Genomic DNA, 23,889 nt, shown 5'->3' with positions numbered 1-23,889 from the left:
AAAGTTCGCTACTCTCCCTTTCCCTCCTTTCTAAATATCAAACTAAAATTTGTTTCCTATTTTCTTTTCTTTTCCTTTATTTTATTCAGGAATTGCATTTCACTCACACAAATTTTCTTAAGCATGATAAATTAATGCGAGCATTCATGCTACTTTGTTGATTACATGATCAGTGATTCGCTTTCTTTCCATCTCACCATTCAGACGTGGACGAATGCAAGCAGGAAGATGGATCAAACTACTGCAACGCAAACACGAAGTGCGTCAATGTGATCGGCTCTTACACGTGCGAGTGTCTTCCGGGTTACTATAGAATAGACGCGTTCAACTGTGCCGAGTTAGACGAGTGCGCGACTGGTCAGCACTTATGTGACGAGCACGCCACATGTGTGAACACTAATGGCAGCTACTACTGCATCTGCAAGGACGGCTATATCGGCGACGGCTTCACGTGCAAACGTACAGTATATCGCTTTTATATACCGCTAGCACAATATTTTGATTGGTAATTTCTTTATCGTTCCGAAATTTTTCTTCGTTCCTATATATGACAATTTTATTTAATAAAGAAACAAATTGTTACTATTGTTATTATTTATCACTTTACAAACGCGCACGGATTTATATATATTTTTTCATTTGTATAAACTCATTTGTAAGATATTTATGTGGAACTATTATTAAGTGTCACGCTATTAATGATTCTCATGTGGAAAGAATTTAAATGTTTTTTATTAAAACATTGGAATGAACGTATGTGTACACAAATAACTGCGAGATTTTCGTCGCAATGATAAATAACGCAATAAATAAAAAAATTTTAGAAAAATTTTTCTAAAATGGAGAATAAATTTCATTAAAAATCAAATCTCATTTAATTTCAATGGGAAAAAAATGAGACGAGAGATATAACCGCATCTTCAGTTTTTAAAATAAAAAAGTTTAAACTGTGAATTAAAACTGTGTTTTCTCTTTGCAGCTATGTGCAATCAGACTTGCCAGAATGGTGGAGAATGCGTGGCACCTGGAAGGTGCTCCTGTCGACGCGGTTATATCGGCAACAGTTGCGAACTCGATTTGGACGAGTGTGCCAGCGATTTGCATCGGTGTCACCAATCGTCCACGTGCTTCAACATGCCCGGCTGGTATTATTGCCGGTGCAAGCCTGGCTACAGGAGTGCCCTGCACGACAGTACCCAAGGCACGCAATGCATCGACATCGACGAGTGCAACGATTTAACGATTGAGAGGAGGCATACATGTCATCCTACCGCGAAATGCGTGAATACCATCGGCGGTTATGAGTGCGTGTGCCCACCAACGAAGGACCTGGAAGAGTCCGAAAAAGAATGCAGACTGAGTGAGTTCACTCGTCGCATCTAATCACGATGCGATTCATCTCTTAAAGGGAAAATTGCTTGAAATTATACCGATAATACAAATTGTTACAACGCTATATTATAATTTTAGGTTGTTGGTTCGAAAATCGTGAAGTCAACAATGGCGACACTTTAGCGCCGTCCGGAAATCCTTGTAGGACATGCACGTGCCAAGACGGCGTCATCACTTGCAAGGATCCCGTATGTGATTGCAGCAAACCGGGAAGCCACAGGGACAAGTGTTGCCCACAATGCAATCCCGCCGCATCCTGCAGGCATCAGGAGCTCCATCACCTAGTCTTCAGAAGCGGAGAACGTTGGATATACCAGTGTCAGACTTGCGAGTGCCTGGTAATGAATCTGTCTACAAATATGACAGACTTATAAATAGAATAAATGAAGAAGACGAATAGTTTAAGAATCCATCAGATCTCAAAACCCCAATGTCGTAGTTCCACGTGTGAAAGCGTGATTCCACGGAAAGAAAATAACAATAGCTGATTACGAATTTTCTGTGAATTATCACACGATCTATTGCAGTACGGCGAAATAGACTGCTGGCAAATGGAGTGTCCACCGGTGACCTGCTCGAACCCCGTGACCGAGGAGGGCGATTGTTGCCCGCGCTGCGAGGACGATCCCTGCGCTCGTGAGGTGCCGGTGAACGGCACCTCGTTGACGGTTCCTAGTCGTCCCCGGCCGTGCAGCTACGCCGGCATCGTCCACGACAGCGGCAGCTCCTGGCAGGACCCCCACGACAAGTGCACCACGTGCGAGTGCAAGGTAAGAAGAAGGATCGGACGTGTCATCCGTCACGTCGCGGGATCCGCGATCGCCGGTCTTTGACCTGATCCCATGCGAAATCCGAAGGATACGGATATGACAAAGAGGGGAATTCGCCGGAGAAGAACGACGTCATGGGCACGGAAGAAGTGAGGATGGTCACTCGCAGAAATTTGTCAAATCCTTTCCTTGTTTTTTCATAAAATTTTAATAGCATTCTAATATGGAGAATTTTACGGTACGATGACAATCACATTTTTTTTACATGCATTTAAGATAATCAAATAATGTTTTTTTTTTCATGTGTTTTCCGAAAGCAATTGTGATACTGCATTATCCCAGTCGTAAGCCGAGTGTTTAGTAGATTTTCTCCGTTTATTTTTAATTGTTAACAACGCGACAACATTTAAGTAAAACCATCCTAACGAGAGCTTGGTACCCATCGCGCTTACTTCTCTCGCGAATTCAAGAGCTCAAGGTCAGTAAATAAAAGGAAATATTGCCTCAATTTAGCCGTGGATTTGTCATATGTCTATTCAATTGCGCTCGCTGTACTATGTCGACATAAGATGCAAAAAAAAATTGCTGTGCAAGCGTCCATCGCAGATTATGTACATCTACATATGCGTGACGGATCATCAACGCAAATCGTATCATTCAGTTTCATTTCTTGTTCATTTCGTATCATGTTTCTTCCGCGACTGTAATTGGTTTATTTCACCATCACCCGTTTCCATCTTCGTATAAGATAATTTTTATTCTTTTCTAACGCGCTTAAAATGAAATCAAGTTAATTGAATTGTGTTGATTCTGCATATTAGTTTTTCTCAAGACAAAGAAAAATTTCTTGCAAAAATATATTCAAATGACGAAGGATCAATTTTATTTTAATTGCTACCGGATCATAAATACTCGCACATTTTACAATCCATTAGATTAAAGACTCCACCTTCTTGGTATATTCGATAAAATTGCCCAACCATACAAACGTGAAATTATACACACAAGTATCCATTTATCATTTTTCTTTTACTCGCTCTCTTTACTCTCTGTCTGTTTCTTTTTTGTCGTCAGTAGGTAATCCTCGAATAGTACAAAATGCATACTGACTGTTCCTTTATTTTGTGCAGTATACCGTTTGTTTTTGCGGTGTGTATTAACGCGAATCGATTTTGCAAAGCTAAACGCTGATATTTTATTAACCGTATGCTGAGAGAAGAAGAATAACGTTTATAATGTACAATTGAAATCTAACTTCTCATTCGCATGAATGTAACTAACCAAATCAAGCTGGAACTCTTCACAAACGCTTCAGTTTCGTATTTCGCAAAAATTTATAAAAATATATATATAAAAGATATTAATATTATCTGTGTTACAACTAATATCGAGCATCTTCTCTCGGTGTGCACTAATGCGTCGTGCTAGCCTTGTCATTATACGATCTCAGCGCTGTACTCACCACTGTAAATTATTCAAACTTCATATTTTTATACATTGTTAGACACATTCAGGGGCGTCCCCAAGCTAGCCTAAGATAAATGTTGATTGTTTTCCGTTGCCTGCCTTGCACGTGGCAGCGTTCGTCGTTCGTTTCACGTGAGAGGAGAAATAGATAACTTAGATTATTAATTCTATATCTTAGATCTTAATTATTTAATGACTGCTTCCTTCTAAAGCCGTTAAGCCATTTTTATAATTCTATCATGATTTATCATTTTTTCAAGACTCACGTCTTTATAATGGAAAATATTGAATATTTATTTAATTTGAGAAATTTCTTTTATATCTTTTTACACGAAAATGTTAGTGCCTTATCAGCAACATGTAAAGGAAAATAGTCCAATTAATTGAGCATTGCAGATGTAATCAGATAGAAGCATGATTTGCAAAATAATTCCTTACGTATTTTCCAAAAAAACAAAAAAAAAACTATTACTCTTCATGTGTAGAAACTGTAGATATGGAATGCGATCGAATACTGCCACGGCCGTGAGAATCCCGGTTCGTCCATCAAATCGTACAATCGAAGCTCAAAATAAAGCTGAATTTCGAGAGAGCTCGTTGTTTCGCTTCTTTGCCGAGTGCTTCGCTCTCGTCATCGTCATTCTATTATCATTTCGAAAATATGAAACGAAATATCTGTATTTCAGAAATTTCTGTTTAACTCACAACAGTTTTTAGTTACAGAGAAGTTACAAAGAAAAACGTGAGAGTGCCATCTCGGCTTTTTTCGTGGGATCATCAAAATCTTTATACATAGCACATCCATTTTGCAACACTGCCAAGAAAAATAGTTCAAATGCCAAAATAGATGAAGGTATAATTTTCTTATTCTCATCATATGCTTTTAGCATAGACTTGAACCATTTCTATCGGCATTGTTGCAAAATTAGTTGTGCTGTGTAGTACCAATTTCGAAAATGAATGTACTACTGGCAGTACTGTATGGAGATTTTAACGGTCCCACGAAAAAAACTGGGATGGCCGTTCTCAGGTGAAAAACCATATTTGAAAAACCATAAATTAATAATAGCATATGATTTGTGATAGATAATTCTTTTAACAATAGTTTCTTTATCGATTTCATAAGTAGGGTGACGATGAATTATTATACATAACGTTTCTTATTTACCGTTTTATCTTTCAGACCTTAGAAGGTATTTGGAATCGCAATGTCTTATTAATATAAATTAAATACAAAAGGAATATTTAAAATATTCCAATTATTAATATTAAATCTATATTTAATGAAAATTTAAATGAAAACTGTTTTAAATTTAATTAATACCAGCTTTATTATTTCAGCGGCTTAATTTTCCAGAAGCTTATCCTTGAATAATTAATTTTCTAATCACCGACATTGAAATGTCAATAATAAATTTTCACTTGCAATCTGTGGCTGAAAGATAACGTGGTAAATCCGAAACACTTCATACATATCAAACCGAGATTGAGCCGAGATCTCACGATCGCGCGTGCTTCGGGTCGGCCCTGCATGGATCATTTTATTAGTGTTTATCGCCCGGCGACGATTAATAGAAAACGGACCTGACCTCATAGTGATCGAACGTGCATCACGACCTTGACCCCGCCGATCCGATCCGCGATCGCCTGATCGGCGGTCGACGACAATCTAGCATCGTGCCGCATGTTCAATCAAGAGCGGCGGCACGGTTTCATCAGTGGGTGACATTGGCAACGATTGGCCGGGGGAATTCGACTGATTCCGCTGGCGCCTAGGTCAATCATATCGATCTTCTAAGCCGTGACGATCGCGAACGTGGATCGAACGTGGCGCACAGAGAGGTCCTGGTCACGTATAGAAAAAAATAGCGAGGGAGGGTTATAGAAGGGGGAGAGTTGCGCCGGGGAAACATGTCTGCCTGTGATTATGCTGTTGTAAATTAACCCCGCCACCTTGCCCGTGACTAACCTCATATAGCCTAACAATGGGTATCCTTGCAGGTGCCGTACTGCGCCCAATTGGTGAGCAATAGCGCGTGTTGTGTGCATCGGTAATCACGTCACTTCTACCTCACCTATAATCTCTACTACCTGCCTCTTCTCTTCTGTCTTTATTGTGTGCTGATTAATGTATTACGACTAACGGAGTGCTCGAGTGCTTTCTTAGCCCCCGTCCCCTTCCCCGCCTTCTATCAACTTGCTTAAATGATTTTGTTTTTTGTTAATCTGACTTTTCCTCTCTCTCTTTCTCCCGCTGTTTTTTACTTTTTTCAAAGTTTTCGTCTTTTGCATCTTTCCCTTGCTTGATATTTAGTACTTGATTTTCTACTAATCCTTTTCTTCTCTTTGACATCCTATTTATTAGGACCTGTTATCAGTACGTTGATCGTCGCACGTCGATCATCGAAAGCTTTATCACTATTCGACAGTGGATATATAAATGTGTCACAAGCACGGAGCATGTGCATCTGATCGCATTTGACGAAGAATGTTCTCGACGTGACGTTGACGTCTTCTAGATTTGAAAGCGGAGCGGATTTCAAATTAGTTCGACTGAGAATTCTCTCCTTGATATCTTAAATCTAACATCCTTAATATCTACTAAAAATTATTGACATTTGATCCTTTCGTGCTGTTGGAGTTCATCTTGCGATCTAACTCTCGTCATCCCAATTACATAGGCGATTGATTAATTGTCATATTCGTTTGCATTCGCGTTTGTTAAATCTATCTAAATTCCTTACTTTCGCGTTGCTAAAAATAGCATTTGCACAGAGCATGTCGCGAAAAAAATAATTTGCATGCCTTTCAACATTCATGATCGCGCATGATAAATTCGTCGACGAATCGAACGAGAGTACGGCGTGTTATTTTATCTCGTCCGTGGGAAGATCGACTGCACGTTTTGCATTCGAAATCTGCATGCGTCGATGCACCTCTCACGCATTCTACCTCCTACTCCCTAATATTGCGCACTGGTTCCTCTCACTTTTCTCTTTTTTCATCTTTTTTTTTTTTTGTTTTGACTTACGCACACTCCGAGACGCACGGTCGTTCATGCAAAAAGATAAAAGAGAAAGGCGATCCTTCGGTCGGCGGATCTTTCTCGTGTCGATCGAGGAGCATGGCGCACAAGGTGGCAGACACGTGTAGCATATATACACACACGCGCGCACACACACATGTGCACACACACATATATGGATTGCGTCTTGGATTCGCGATTATATTTCTTTTTACGTCTTTTTCTCTTTTCTTTTTTTTTGTTTTTTTTTTAAGAGTCGTTGTCGCACCTAAGCCTCCACTGCACCCTCCTCTGATCTGCATTCGAGATTCGGTAGAAGCACCAAGAAGTCTCTTTCTTTCTCTGTATCGACTTATCAAACGATTCTGGCACGACGAAAGTGACTCGTACAAAGATGAACGATATAAAATTGATTGAGGATGGTATAAAATGCGCAAAGTGATTAACATCAATTTTTTTCAATTTGAAATTAAATTAAATTATCAAAATATTTACAGTTGTCGAGTCTTACTGTATATTAACCTTTCGATTCCCAAGCAGAGCAAGAGCCGTGCACTCTGCAGTATAACTCAATAGTACAAGAATTATAATCATTGTTTAGGCTATCGATTTTTTAAAGATTCAATATCAATATAATTAAAAATAAATGATATTACATGTTTGCATTGATATATTGATTTGTTATATTTTAATATAATTTTTAATATCATGTACATACTATTATATAAAAAATTGTTGAGATCAGCTGTTCGTCTCACTTGAAAACTTACACCTGAGAAATTAGCATGGAAATCTTAAGGTTAATAAATATTATGCGAGTAACACATATTATGTGCACGCCATAAAAAGTATCCTGCCAGAATCGTAGCGTAAAGTAGTGAAAACTTAGAGATTTGTCGCCGGGTATCAAAGACATACTATGGAAATTCATTGTTTTGCCCCCTTTCGAATGTCAGCATGAGTGTCCTTACAGTTATTGTAATTGTGATCATGACCACTTACAAAGTCGTCTTCTTGACTGAGAGAAAAGGGCGCCGCCGGTGCGGGTGCGAGGAACGTCGCAAGGAAAGTTTCAAGGGAAGTAAAGCGGGGGTCGGGATTCTTGCACGTTGGTTTATTATCTCGCCACGGCGGAACTGATGCGGTATTGTTCTACGAAACAATGAATTACATACTATGGACACAAGTACCTGCCTCATCACTACAGGTTGGAAAGTCTTGGCGTGCCGCGTGCAATCGATTGATAGTTAACCCATTTGCCAATGTCCGTGGTATATAGAAAAATACACAATATTATTTTCTTATCCATGTTATTAAAGTAAAAATGTCTTAGTACATACGTAACGAAAGCGTAAAGTATTAAGTTATAATATTGAAAAAAGAATTAATAATAAAAATTAATAATAAAAATATCAATAAAAAATTTCTACGTTGCAAGAGTTACAAGGAATGGGTTAATTGTAACTTTTATGATTCAAAAATTTTCTCTCTTTGGAGAACATTGAAATTGAGAAAAAAAAATTTTTTTTCTTAGAAAATAATTCAAATTAGTATAAAATGCATTGACATTTTGTTAGCGCAAAAAATAATTCCAAACGATAGTCAAGAAACATTGTAATATTTTTCATCGGAACACACGATCAATTCACAATCGGAAAACAGCCGCACACTCACATCATTTCATATATATTTGCATTTTTCACGTGTCATCTTTGCCAAGATATTCGTGTTTTCTCATGAATCACGTCGGCCAAGACTTTCCAATCCAAAGTCGAAAACTCGACGATTATAAACGAAAAACGCTTAATTCCCTCCGCCGTGGCTAACCCAGTTTCCCACGAACCTCTTCGTAGGACGGGCAGCTTTGCTGCAGCTACGATTACGGCTGCGCTGGCGATCTGGGTGACGACAAGCAGCAACATTCTCCAGTCGCTGTTCCTGAGCCTCTCGTACGCTATCCATCAAACCCTGCGGTCCAGTCGTTGGTCAACGATGCACCGGAAGCAGCTCTACCAGCGGTCACCGGCACCCTCGGCACCACACGCACCATCACCACCGCTGTCACCACCTCGGTCGCGAGCACCGCTTCCCCCGTTTCGTCGCCCTCGCACTACTCGTCATCCTCCAGCATCAGCAATGACAAGCCCTACGATCTCAAGCAAGGTCACGCAACGGGCTCGCACATCTCGGCCATGTCGCGAATCCAGCAAAGAAACGTGGCCTCTCATACCATTAGATCGCAACAACAGCTACGCCAGCAGCAAACGTCGCCGACCACGAGACACCAACAGTTCGTTGGAGATTCGACGACGTTGTCGACGGCATCAGAACGGTCCGCGGTGCCGTCGACGACGACGACGACGAGAACGCCATCCGCGACGTCCATCGACAGCAGGTCGACATCGTTACGACGCGGCCAGCCGTCGAATGTCGTTAATCGCCGCGGCGGTTTTTCCTCTTCCTCGTCATTATCGTCGCCGAGCAGCAGGAAGTCCATCGTCCTCGACAGCGCCACTTGAGGGCCGTGGATCTAGAGGAAGATAGAAAAGAACGAACCCGACACACTTGGCAAGGCATTCCAGAGGGAAAATCCGAGGAGGATCTCCCATAGACGTGCGGCGCGCGTTGTCCGTCTATTATATCCTCGGCAGAAAAGGGGGAAATAAGATCGACAGTTTGCGAAGAAGAGGAAGAAGAAGAAGAGGCAGAAGAAGAAGAAGAATGGGATTATTGGCGGTACGCAGCCGATGGTCGCGAAGAATCGGCGTTACCGCCGATTGCCACGAGGAAGATTCGTTCCTTTTCCTGGAGCCTGTTTCCGGAATTCGTGTATCCGGCAATTCCGAAGAATAACGAACGGTCAACCTCGTCAAAGGAGCTATATCGACGATCTTGTCAATGATCTTGGCCCTAGTCTCGCTAGACTCCAAGTTCTCAACGCTAAAAATCGAGATCGCCGATACTCTGTCAAGCTCGTGTCGTTTACGGATAAGATCACGTAGTCGCTATTGACATCCGGATCTAGAACAGCCGCGGGTCGGGCTTGTGGCTGAGAGCGCGTATGCGTCCAGAACGTTCGCTTTTCCGCTTGAATCGCTCGCTCGAGCTCTGCGGTGACTTTTTACGCTTTTGGTCACCACCAGACAAGTGTCGGGATGCGGCGCTAATCGTTTCTCGATAGATAATCGGTGCGGAAATGACTTTTAACATCAAGATTTTGCGCACAATGACTAGCTTGCAAAATATTGAATAAATAAATATAACAGCATTCGATCGAGCCAAGAATGCAAATTGATCTAAATAAAAGTTGATTTTATTTTCAAATTTCCACTGAAAGCGGAAGTTTAAGTGTCCGCGATAGTATCCGAATATTGATTACTTACAAAACTTGTTTACGCTCTCACGAATGCATAACAAAAGAACTTTGTATTGTTGAAAACAAATAAATTAGAATAATATAAAGGTAGTAGATAAGAGTGAACAAAAGTACACACATCAGAGAGAGTTAAAGGCTATTTTTTGTGAATCTTCTGAATAAGGTATCAGTCATGTAATATGCAATTTAAAAAAACGGACAGAATTTCCTTATAAATAATTTATTTTCCTCGCATAAATTTGCAATTGTTTCATTTGCTCTTCAAGTGAAACGATTACGAAACTGTTGTTTAAGGAAAATTATTTACAAACATAGTGATATTGTTGCAGCTAAGGAATATTGCATATTTTGCAACTCAATTCAGAATTAGATCGTACCAAGCGTAAACAATGTACCGTCGTATTTTCACATTGTCAGAAAAATTGCAAGAAGGCGTATAAGCGTAAGTACATAACGATACGAGTATCAAGTAGTTGTGATAAATAATTGCGTGTAGGTCAGAAGATTTTTCAATATTCCAAGCAGAAAAAAAATGTATCCCGAATCCACGAATTGATAGAGAGGATATTCATGAATTGATAGATTCGTAGTAATTATATTTGACGATGTTGATCTTCAGCACCGATTGTCGATCGAAGCTGTGTCGCGCGTCCTCCGTGGATCGAGCATGATCGAGCGAACTGAGGGCGCAGATTCGCTTTCGCAGAAAAGATTCTCTCCTTTCGCGAATATGTAGCGCACAATATTTGGGCCTTATAAAGTAAATTGTTGATGTTCCGCTAAATCATATAAACACTTGTATGTATGTATGTACGTAAACGACGGTAAAGCAGGGGCGATATATATGTTTGTCGTAAGGAATTGATCCCTGACGGAGGGGAGGAGACTCATACACTGATGTATATTATATGTATATGTTATATATATATAATATACATATGAAGAAAAGTAGAAAACGTATGTATTATATTATACCGTGTATTATATATGAGTAATTCCCGCGAATCCATCGATATCTCCAATTGAACGGACCGACTGTCGTCAATACCGATGACAACGCAGGTGGCTCTCTATTACGCTAGAAATATTCACTATGGAGGATCATATCTCGTGACAATATGAGCGATATGAGGCCCCGGAACATTTACAATCATCGTAGCGTGCGTATTCGGCAATAAGAAATAGTTACGCTTGTGTGAGAGAGTACGTTTAAGGGTAATAGGGTAGACGCGATCCTGAAACCCAAAGAGAATTCAGTCTATCTTCTAAGCCAAGGATTCGGCTCGATCCGATTTCTACTTAATTCTTAATCATCCTGAAGAAGACGGACTTGTGTTCGATTCACGGCTCTCGCATGAGGTGTCGGAATGCGTCACCGAGAGACAGAATGGCTTTACGACTCACAGTGTGGCAATAAGAAAAAAAAAAAAATTTCTAACATTGTGGCAATCGTTCACCATTAAGGTATCGAATGAAGAGTGCAGCTAGTAGTATTAATTAAACGATAATAGTTCGCGATTCTTATGTCACAATTATAAAACAGTTGTTTCTGCGGAATGCAGTTAATGTCAATTGAAAGAGTGAATTTTGTAGATATATTGCATACTGTGTAGTTAAAAGGCCGAAAGGCCGAATCAAGGGCCTTGTGGGGCCCTTCCTGCCCTAAGACGAGGTAGAAATCAAGTATGTCCGCTATTCCGACGTTCCCGGAACGACGGAAGGCTAAGTTAGACTTTTCCTACGTGCGACCCATGAAATGCGCGGAGTCAACGGATTTTGACCTCTTGTCTGCGCTGGATAATTAAGCTCTCTCGGTGCTAAGTTCCGCAGAAAGACTGCCGTTCTTCAGCATTTCGCCCGTTCGCAAAGTGTGCATTTGTAATAGAGTTGGTTCTTGCAGAATTAAACGTAAGATAATTTTTCGTAGCAAAACGCGCGTGCGTGAGTTGAATTCACAATATAGATATACGACGAATACGCCAGGTAGCAAGGTGATGTTAATTTGGTTGTAACAAAATAACAACGAGTAATGTCAGCTTGCTATTCAAGTATTTCCCTGAAGAAAAAAAAACTTAATTTGTTATCGCTATTTATTTAATATAACGAGTTAATGATAATTATAAAAAGCATCGAATCTCTGAAAATCAGTCATTTGCGTTCTCTTCTTTCTTTCAGCAACTCGTCATTGATATGTTTACTGACTGCCGCATCATTTTACGCATTCACAGATGTCAAAGCAATCAAAAAAGAAAAAAAAATCTGTCAAAGCCCTAAACATCTCCACAATTTACATCGACACGTGAACTGCTTGTTTACATCATAGACGTATCTAATAAACATTCGGAATTATCACACGACTTGAGCGTAGCGCCGATTAATAATTAATCAGACCAGAAGTTAAGTATTTGCAATCCGCCTACGAGCAATAGCCTAACGGATGATCATTATAATCGAGATAATCGAGAACGCGGGAACAGGCAAGAACACTTAGCCCGTCTAATTTTAGAGATCTTAGTCGTAACCGCGATGAAGAAAGAGCTAAACGTAATCGTTCAAACTCCGAGCGATGCACGGGAAAAAATTGCAAACTTTTCGCCGTGTCAATTATAGAGTCTCCCGTTATTATCAGTCAGATACCGGACGATGAACGTGCCGGCTGGCTTGAACGATTCTTTATTTCGCTCAACTCAACTTGACCACTACAATTACATTCCTCCTTGACTAACAATAAATAGGCACTAATGAGAGAAACATATATAAATAAATAAATAAATAAATAAATATACATAAGGCTCTTGCTACTTACGCCGTTTCTTTCACTCGCGAATCTTTTGATTTAAAACGGATTCTATATTTTTACTAACACAATTACACAGCATAATAAAAAATATTCATACGATATTGCAAACAAAAATTTTCTCGTCTTTAGTTATTGTAATTTGAAAAAACTAAATTTATCAAAGATTCGCTGAAAGAAGATACAATAAGGACGCAAGGCATCCTACATATGTATATTTATATTATTGTGTATAAATACTATAAATACATACGAAACACACACGGAGGACACGTATGAACATACACATGTATACATGGACATTACGGAGAGAAACGCTTAATTTGTAATCGATTAATTGAATTGGAACGATGCCATTGCGTTTCGTCGTAGCCGAACGAATTATTATGTGTGAGAAGGAAAGGAGAAAAAACATGAGAAATCGAAAATGCGTCAACGTTATTTCTCTGGCTCGAATTTGTCAGCTCTACGTAATAAGAATAACTAAATATTATAGTATCTATCTATAATAAAAAATCTTTAAGAAATATAGAGAAACGCACTAAATCAAACGTCTATCAGCTACGTTATGATATCACAATACAAAAAAATATTGACAGTACGTTTAGAAGTTTGAAAAATTGCTGCCAATTTGGAATACTATTTATCTTGCCATAAAAGACGGAATATTATACAATCAGGAATGCAGATTTTAATTGCTTAAACGTCTTTTAAATCAATAAATCGACTTTGCTTCGCAGAAGTTTAATATAAGGGACCATCACTTGTCATAAGCTTTTCAACACTCAATATTCGTCGATAGTCAATATTTTGAACTGAATAGTATTTTTGTGCAAGTAAAAAATAAAGTAAGCCTTTGTTTATTTACATCTTAGAATATTTAAATCATTGATGACTTAATATTTTGTTTACCGAAAATCTTTATTGTTTTTGATACAAGAGATACTAATGCTTCAATATGAATTTTTTACTTTATTTTTCATTATGTGGCATTTAAGCACATATTAAGAGTTTTGCTGTATTTTCTGTATAATTTTTATGACATGCGATGCTGTTGCAAATTTATTGGAGCAAATAGTTAAAAATAGGAAACTTAAAATATCTCAGAGCTGTAACAAGTCTGTCTTTGATTTGTTTTAAATATATTATTATAACCAATTTGTCTTTAACTTCTAATATTACCTGACGTTCTTGTTTGTATTTTGCACTCTTTTTATACTCTAAGCCATCCAGCTTTCCAACCTTTTGCTGCGGTTCTAGTTGATTTATTTAGCCAATCAATCAGCTACTTACCTGTAAAACAATTAAAAAAACAATTAAAGATAAATTATGAAGGTAAAATTAAAGTCCAAGTTATTTTTTAAAAAATAGAGAGAAAAATAGAGATATTTGCGAGTTCTGAAAAAAAAAATAAATAAAAAGGTAAAAGAAATACAGAAAAAAATGCGATTTTATTGCGATTGGACAAAATGGGAAGAAATTCGAGCCGAGAAAATATAAGTGACGGCAAACGATACACGAAACACACATATAGACACACATTGACACGGAACCTAGAAATGACCCTTGAAAACTAGAGATGGCTCATTGTGTCCCAAAATAAAATTCTTTCGTAATAGTCAATAGAAAACTGATAGATTTGTTAGCAGAACAATATAACATTACATTTTCAAACACTTTCACTTTACGACGAATCTTTTCAATCAGATAATGCGAAATGCATTAAGATGAATCAGTTATCCTGATAAAACAAACAAGCAAAACAGAAAAAAAAGTATCAGTTTAAACCTTTTTTCATTTTTGTTTTATATGTGAAGCAACAATGTACGTGAAAATATTAAAATAACTTGCAAAATAATAAAACAATTTGGTCATATTGTAAAATCTAACGAACTTCCATCAGATTCTAGTGACAAATCTTACACGATGGGATATAACGGGTTCTGCTCTGCGCCTTAAGCACTTCGTACATATGCATGAGCAACATAGCGTGATGACACGGATACGCCGATCTATTGAAAAAGAAGGATTAGGCTAGAAGAAAATGAGAGGAATAATAGTATAATAATAATTATAATAATATAATAACATTATTAATATTATTAATAACATAACAATAACAATAAATAACGCTGTTACTCAGATTGTATATAGTCCTGTAATGTTATAGTACCATATAGGAACGACAAATATACTATAATTAATTAAATACACGACACATACACATATACCAGGGCGCGCGTGTGCGCAAAACGATCAATAACGATTAATCGTATGATCCTAGCTATTTACACACGAGATTAAAAAAAAAATGAATTGTACGAATTTATGTATGGAACAAACGATGGGAAAAAGGGAAGATAGTCGAAGAGACGCTAAATCATTGCCGGCCGTTATGCTGTTTCGTATGACGATGTCGTTCACGTTCCGGCTACATTTTCCATAAAAATCATTTTATTTTCGGTCAAACGGTTTTGATTTGAACGGCGCGATAGGCGTGAATGTAGCTGATGCTTGTCACGAAGGGCATAGGTAAATTCAGATTCAAAACAATCCACTTCGTGCTGCTCTTTCTTATAGCAAGCTATAAGCTGTATCTGCTATATCATCCAAAAATTTACGTTCAATTACCATTTATAGTAATATAATTGATTTCGTAGGATTTCTGTTAAAGTACAATTGACATTTCACAAGATTTTTTACCACGTTTAAGTTATTTGGTGGCAAAATCCATAATCTTACGTTCTGTTAAAAAATTTTGTAATATTATAGTTCACTCCTAATTATTGTTTCATGATTCATCATATCATCGTTTAACTGCGCGCAATCAGTTTCCTTCATATCACATATAGTTAAGCATTAATAAACATAATTTATTAAACATATCAAATAAGTTATTCTACACTACGAATTTAATATCTTAAGATATATTAACATTTTAATATATTATAATTGGCTTTTATATCAAATGGCGATTTTATTTAGTTTAAATATTTTATTGTTATCTCTCCTCGAAATGAATCTTAATTACAGAGAAGAAAGATTTTCTTTTTGCCCTATGCCCTTCGAATCGTATTCAATTGTCTACAATGTAAGTAGACATGTAACTTAATATATTATCGATATACGTGTAAGTATAAAGCGGTGAATGATTTTCGAAACGCCAATGTTTATCGGCTTATCGGCGAATGATAATTAACGATGGAGAACAATTAAATGATTACTGCTGCATACCTTATTAATAAATAAGTGACACAGAGATCGCTCTTATTAAAGAAGAATGCGTATTCAAAACAATATAGCTTTATTCTGTGGAATAAAAAAAAATCGAGGAAATCTTACCGCCAAGACGCAAAGAGAATTATAAAAATCTTTTGTACGATTTCGAGATCTTATGTGTTCTTTGTACATAATAATTAATCAAAGGCGAATTTTTTGTGAAAGTTACACGCAAAATCAACAGTTGTTAAACGGCGATAATTATTTCAACTTGTCTACTGAATGTGTGATTATTTGGAGAAAAAATAAATCACCATTGTACTAGAAAACAATTAAATCTCATCGATGTAAAGTATTCAAAAGTTTAAAAACATCAATCAAACGTTCGAGTCAATTCTATATAACGAATAATAATTTTCATTGTAAACATATACCAAACGTTGACCTCACATAATGAGAATTACATCTGAGAGTATGTCGGCCTCTTCAAAGATTAGGAATTTGTCTAGTAAGGTGATATTTTTAGACAGATAAATCAGGTAGGTAGATCGATAGATAAATCGGTACCTATAATCAGAATGGCGATAGACAAAGTCAAATTCGCGTATTCGCGTATTCGCGTAGTGAATTTCTATGTACATATAAACGTTCATTATCGTATATCTCGGAGCTTAACCTGTTAAACGGATTTGACAAATATGCTTTTCGCAAACTCAATACTGTATTATGTAAAGAATCAATAAGAACGTTCCAGAAATTCCTCAATCTACACAAATATGTTCGAAATAAAATAATATAATCTTTGGCCGTAGCCTAATCGAAGATATAAAAATCAAACGATGAAAATATTTTATTAATCGGTCCACTTTGGAGATTGGACGAAAGTATAACGAAGACAGATTTTCCCTTAAGAGGATTAATAATCGGCTTCATACGTGAAGATACGTTTCAAGGGGAAAATTGATCCGTTCGCCTTTCACCTTATGGTGATGAACTCGAGTCATTTGTGCAGCCTAGTGAAAGCTTTACGCGTGCCTCATACGATCAACATTACTATCAGTGCAAATAATGAAATAATATTACTATGATTACGAAATAAGCTCTACGCAATCAATAACAGCCTCGATAGTCAAGATTGTCAAGACTGTCACTTAAGCAGTGACGGTAATCGAAGGCGTTCAGAATTTCGTAGCTCTATTTAATATTAAAAGATACTGTTACGTTTGATCAATAGAATGCCTCAGTACCACAAGTAACTACTACAACGACTATCAGTAAGCGCTTGTTGTGGAATGCGAGGAGATCACTTATCGGGAACTACTATTCCTCGTTCACTTTTCTATCACTTTCATATTGTCTAAGACTCAAAAAATCAATAGAAGTAGCTTTCATTATCCTGACAAAGTGGGGAATGATCGTGTCTTCTATTATACGAAGACTACTTACAAGGGACATTGTGTAATTTTGTTTAATTTTTGGCCTTAAAATCTGTTATATTAAACATTGACGTCTAAGAGATTCAATTTTTTTTCGTACGCATGCCTAATTTAAAGAGCAAAACTAGAATCTTTTTTTGACATTTTTTAAATTTATTTATCGCATCAAAAAAGTTTACATTAAAATTTGTTCAGTTAATTGAAAAACCAAATATATCATCAAAAGAAGGTTCCAATTTTGAAACTTTAGAAGCTATTTTAAACTTAAATTTAATTAAACTTGAAAAGATATATATCTGTACAATTTTAATGCTTAATAATATATTTCACAAAAAAATTGACGCTGATCACTTACAAGGAAAGTTTGGCAAGCATAATTAAAAAAACTCTAAAACTTTACATAAGCACATAAACCTAGTCAATGACAACAATTTTTTGGAGCTACTGATAAACAATTTTAAAAGTAGAAATACTCTCTTTAAAAAATTGGTTTTTACACTTCTAAGAAAGCTAAACAATAAGAAAAATGAAAAAAAAGGTTTGAATAAAAATTTCATGGTTTTAAAAACACTTTATAACAGTATGATATTAAATTTATCAAAATATCCTTATAAATTATCATATTTAAAAATTTTTTAATTTTTGTGCAATTAAATTAAAGTTTATTTTACGCCAAATTTTATATATAATAAAGTTGTATTCCGTAAATATATTTTTGAGAAATAAACTGAAAAGGCCCGTATACGCATGCTATTAATTTATTTTATCGACCCGCTACTTGTCTACGACAGCCCTCCTCTCTCTCTCTCTCTCTCTCTCTCTCTCTATAATTTTTTTCAATATATGTAAACAGAGTCTCGAAATTTGTAAATTAAAATACCGCATTAAACACTTATATCTAAAAAAAATTATTGTTTAAAATTAAAATTTACAAATGAATATTCTACTTCATTTCTCGAAAACTATCTTGTTATAATATTTTAATTTGCAAAAATTCTAAGTTCACAAAGAAATATAAGTAGTGTATATATAATTTCGGGACATCTTATATGTATATATTATATATCCATTTATTTTAAACATTCATTTATTGCAACTCACATCTATTTCGATAATCTTCCAACTATTCAAAGTTGATAACTTTCTTATTATGTTAGTCAATAAATTTTCATATATTCACATATAAAATTTTATATATAAATAATAATATTAATGTTATATTACTGTCTTACATATAAATTTTTTATGCTGGATATATGATAGTAATAAATAAGAAATGTAAGTAGTGTACAATTAATTATATTATAGTCTTTTATATAATACATTTTTGTATGTATGTATATTTTTTTATATCATACTGTCTTCTGATTTGGCTCTATTTACGCATAACACAAGATAATATTATATGTGTATAAATCGATTTGATATTGTACTAGACGCAATGTATTTATTTTTAGAATGTCACTTATAAATATAATAATTCACGTAACAAGAAACATTACATATAATACATTAATGAACCCATTTTAGTATGCTGTATCATCCTAGACTCTAATCTTTAATTCTACAACGCTTAATAAATGATACAGTGTAGCTATTGATAAATTTTACATTCGAGGAAACAGATCACTCTTAATTTATGTAAAAGAAATTTTTCGAACATTTCACGTTTTACTTATAAACTAAAACTTTATAGATATAAATAACCTAAATATGAAAAGAAAAGAAAAAATAAAAAAGTACATTATCAAAATCAATCTTGAAATGATATAGTGTTCAATGTTTTTTCATAAGCATGTAGCATACACTTATATATTTAGAATATTTAAGGGTCATATACGTTAAACTTACATATCAAGTCATTGTAGAATTTCTTTGTCATGTCTAATTCAAAAAGTATTTAATCAGTTTAAAAAAATTTTTTTACAATATACTTGGCTTATATATAAAATGTGTATTATAAAAAAATCACTTACGTAATGGGTTTATCATAAATATTCCTTATCTTTATTTTAGCATTATCTTGTATTGTGGAAAATTTCAGAAAAAGAAAAAAACTAAAAGCTGTCGTAGCTAACAATATGTAGCAGATCGATAAAAATGATAGCATGTATATAAAGACTTCAGCTTATTTTTCAAAAATATATTTAAAATATATAATTTTGTTATATTCAAAGAGCAAAATAAATTTTATTTAAGATGTAAATTAATTTTTTTATAAAAAAAATATAATAAGTGGGAGTATTTGGCAAAACTTAACATTTTTTAAAAATCTAATCATGCCGTTATAAAGTTCTTTCAAAATCATAAAACTTTTATTCATGTTTCAAACATTTTCTTCATATTTTTTATTGTTTTGGTGATATTCGCTAGAACCATAAAAACCGAGTTTTGTGTCAAAAGAATTTTTATACCTAAAATTGTTTCTCAGTAGTTTAAAAAATATAAACTCAACATTTTTTTATTTTACATTTATTGAACTTTCCTTACTAGATGATGTCCTTTGTTAGTAGTGATTGGCATTATCATCACTGCCGAGTCTAATATGTCACTTACTAAGTTATAAACCAACAATCAAAAACAGGATATCTCCTTGGGGAAAATTGAGAGCAGATCATTAAAATTTAATATTGTTTTCTGCATGAATATTTCGCTATCCATATCGTCTATCCAGAATGAAATACGCGAGTAAAATTTTCAATTTTTTATACATAATAATCAACATGTACAAGTATAAATCCCATTTTAAATTATGATTTCTGTTTAACAAAAAAAAAAACAAAATAAATAAACATCATTGTTAGCTCAACAGTAAAAATGAATAGAGTGATTTATGTATCGAATAGATATGATTACGGCCCTAAACGCGCGAATTTTATTCAATTTATTTATGCTAATATTAACTTTCGCTTGTAGCTATTAAACTATTTCAAATTTTGATATTTCTGTATTATGCTATAATATATCTAATTAAAATCTCCCAAATGCGCAATAAAAATAATTTATTTAACATTTCATGTAGAGGGACAATTTACGTACTTCTAGACAATATTATTATGCAAATGTTAAACATGCGTATACCTAAAATGTAATTATCTGAATTTATGCGAAAATCAATGAAAATGTTTTCAGTACAAGTTCTGCGTAAGTCAATGGCAAATTTTTGACCGATCGTCCCATTATAGGGATATATAATGTAATATATTTAGATTAATAATATAATTTTATTTAAATACTGAGAAAAATCTGCCATACGACCCTTCAAGAATAAATGGTGCGCGCATTGTTGTGTTCTAGTCTGTACTATATCATCAAACATGTGTCGTTACCATCTTTATATGACCATTGCAACAATTATCTATAATTATGATTATCATAATTATAGATATAATATAATCATTAAAATAAAAACCAAGCGAATATAAGATAATATACTCAAAAGGAAACTGTCACTCTTGCACAGGTGCACTTCAACTCGATAATGTCGGCAAGAAAGAGGAAGAGAGAAAAGCTGACTTCATTTGGAAATACATGTAACATCTCGATAAATTTATCATTACAGCGAAAATATAATAAAACAGTTTGTTTAAGAAAAATTAGGAGTATAAATAATTTTATAAGATTAATAAGTTAGATAAATAATTTTTCGTATAATCGATCATGCAAAATTAAATTAAATTGTCATCATTAATTATAGCTTATTAATCTTAAATTAAATTATTTAATTAAAGATAATTTGTACATAACAAAATGTTATTCGTTACTAAAATTCAAGAATGCGACATTCATGATTATATTTTGCGATTATCGCGACACGATTCTTACACGAATAATATGAAGTTGTCGGTTAGTTGATGGTCGACCTTGCCGACAATTGTCTGTTATATAATCAATGCAAGGCTTTATCAGTTAACCGATCTCCAGCCTCCTCCCTTCTCCCATCTCTTCCTATGTCATATGAGTCTCTTCGAAACAAACGAAATGTCCTTGGCCGGTTTGAGATAGCCATGTTGCAAATTGCATTTATATAAAGCAATTATTGGGCTTGACGCTTGGAGAAGTACTTTATGAAAGATAAATAAATTATGGATTCATAAAAAACATTGAATGCGTTTCCAATCCAGCGTTTTGTGAATAAGCGTGTTGTAGTCGTCGCCGACTGATGGAAAAAGTTGCTAATTTAAAATTGAAATTTCATGCTACCTAAAAAAAAAAAAATTATTTTTCATCAAGATGCTGATCTACAGTTTTTCTTCATATTATCGTTATCATTCTATCGATCAAATACGTACATCAATAAATATGTCGTTTCTTAACAATTAAGTTCATGTTAAAATTAATAATATTTTCATACTATAAGCATTTGAAAATACAATATTTATGCATACAATATTATATATTGATTTCGTATCCTAATTATTCAAAAGGTAAACATTTTAACTTTATTATTTACTTTTTCTTTTAAATAATTTGAATAATTATTATTATATTGTCATTTCTAGAAATATATCACTAAAGGTTTGCCCCTTGCATGAGATATTTTAATGTAAGAAATATTTTACAGAATGCACATCCGTCGATCACGGCGACAATTTCCACGCTTCCACGCTTGTTACGCGACGAATGTTTCTATGTACGTGTACAATGTTAAGCCGATAGCCTACAAATTGCTGTGCGGCGAATTGCGTGTAGGAATATAATGAGGTTCAATTTTTGTCTAGTCAGGGTTATAAATAAATTTATCACTTAGTTATTTCACTTTTATCGCTGTGAATACGTAAGATATTTTTTTGATTCGTTCGTCGAGAACTCGAGCGAGCGGACGAAATTGATTTTCATACGTCGAGGGACGACGAGGACGATGATTAAACATACGATGCAATTATCCATATTAATGTATTGCCATTAATTGCTATTATTATTATCATTATTATTGATTACCGATTATTATAATTACAATTATTATTACCGATTATTAATTATTATCACTACAGCTATATGATACCTTTGTAAATGAGAATCAAGACACACTAAGGGCTAGGAAAAAGAAAAACTTAATAAATTGAAATTCTATTAACCCAAAGGCGTTCAATTGTCATTTTTGTCTACTTATTATATTCCTAAACAGCAATGACTCAAGAAATCGAGAGATAGAAAAATAAAAGGAGAAAAGGTAAGTTTCATGTTATAATGTACGAATTAACGATTGTAATTATTTGCAGATAACTCTTTTAATTACAATATCAACATAATAATATTAATTAATTTTTGTCTTTGACTATAAATTTCCAGCTTATAAAATGTATTTAATGAAATAGACGTTAATTTTATACGGATTTAAATTTATTGATACACTTTCCGATCATAATAGAATATCGATTATATTACTTATACGCGTTAGCTAAAACCAAACCGTCTCTTAACATAACCAATTGTTGCAATAAACATTATCATAATAAATTTGGAAACCGGATTTATATTCAGCAAAAATCTGCACATCAAAAGACTACACAAAATGACTAGTCCCATTTTGATGTTATATTTTAATAGAACTGTGTAGTTTATCTGGACAAAAAATCTTATCAAAAAAAACTTATTGTTTGTCACAATATTACGTAATAACTGGAACAAAAACACAAGTTTTAAAAAACGTAGCAGATATATGACGGGGGATCAGTTTTGATAAAAATTTATTATTGTTTGTCAGGTAAATCATTTTGTCTCGATGTGTTATTTCCTTTGCTTTGTCATCTTCTACTGATTTACATAGATCACGTCCTTGCTTGTGCATGCTTGAAGATATATTTTTGGATTAAATAGACAAAGAATGTATTTTAATGTCAGTTCTTTGTGGGAACCTTTTTATTCAAGCAATTCTTCTATGACACAATAGCAGTAAAGATTATAAGTGCTCCCTCAATGTAAACAATTACAATCGTTTGAATTTCAGTTCTAAATTTGCATGTAATAAAATTGATTATACAACATGTGCATAAATCTATATTTTTCTTTACATTTATAAATCTCAATTTTTATAAATTTGAATTATCAGATATTTTTATTTTGTTACGTTTTTTTTTTTTTAATTTTTAAATCCACAAAGTTAAAAAGCACGTTTTCAACCATCTCGAAAAATTCTTTGACAGTCATATTTTTATATGCTCAAAAATATCCACAAGTATCTTTGAACACATTTGCATTTTAAGATATGTGTTTTAATTATATTATTAGTAAATACGTATTGTGCACATTGTTACAAAAATATAACAAATAAAAAATTTTTTCTTGATAAAACTTTATAAATGTATGAAAGAGATATACTATTATCTTTTTATAGAGATAATAGTATATCTCTTTCATACATCTATCTCTTTCATACATCTATGTTATCATTATACCAACAGCAT

At 34.5% G+C, this 23,889-nt stretch overlaps 1 protein-coding gene across 4 annotated transcripts in view; it reads left to right on the top strand.

Annotated features, from left to right (window-relative positions):
- Window positions 1–22,565, top strand: part of LOC105197821 (protein kinase C-binding protein NELL1) — a 75,729-nt gene extending 53,164 nt beyond the window's left edge. For 2 of the 4 annotated variants that reach the window (XM_039454688.1, XM_026131613.2), the window contains 6 exons: window positions 205–459; window positions 980–1,360; window positions 1,471–1,730; window positions 1,920–2,162; window positions 5,631–5,680; window positions 8,508–22,565. In XM_039454688.1, coding sequence (XP_039310622.1) covers window positions 205–459; window positions 980–1,360; window positions 1,471–1,730; window positions 1,920–2,162; window positions 5,631–5,680; window positions 8,508–9,198 — 1,880 coding nt within the window. In that variant the 3' untranslated portion in view covers window positions 9,199–22,565. The remainder of the gene's footprint in view (window positions 1–204; window positions 460–979; window positions 1,361–1,470; window positions 1,731–1,919; window positions 2,163–5,630; window positions 5,681–8,507) is intronic. The other 2 variants (XM_011164374.3, XM_026131614.2) reach the window with 2 other exon arrangements.
- Window positions 22,566–23,889: the final 1,324 nt, after the last annotated feature.

This window comes from Solenopsis invicta, chromosome 10 (genome assembly GCF_016802725.1).
Source record: "Solenopsis invicta isolate M01_SB chromosome 10, UNIL_Sinv_3.0, whole genome shotgun sequence".
Classification (NCBI taxonomy): Eukaryota; Metazoa; Arthropoda; class Insecta; order Hymenoptera; family Formicidae; genus Solenopsis; species Solenopsis invicta.
Note: the sequence above shows the minus strand (reverse complement) of the source record. Positions and strands in the feature narration are given on the sequence as shown.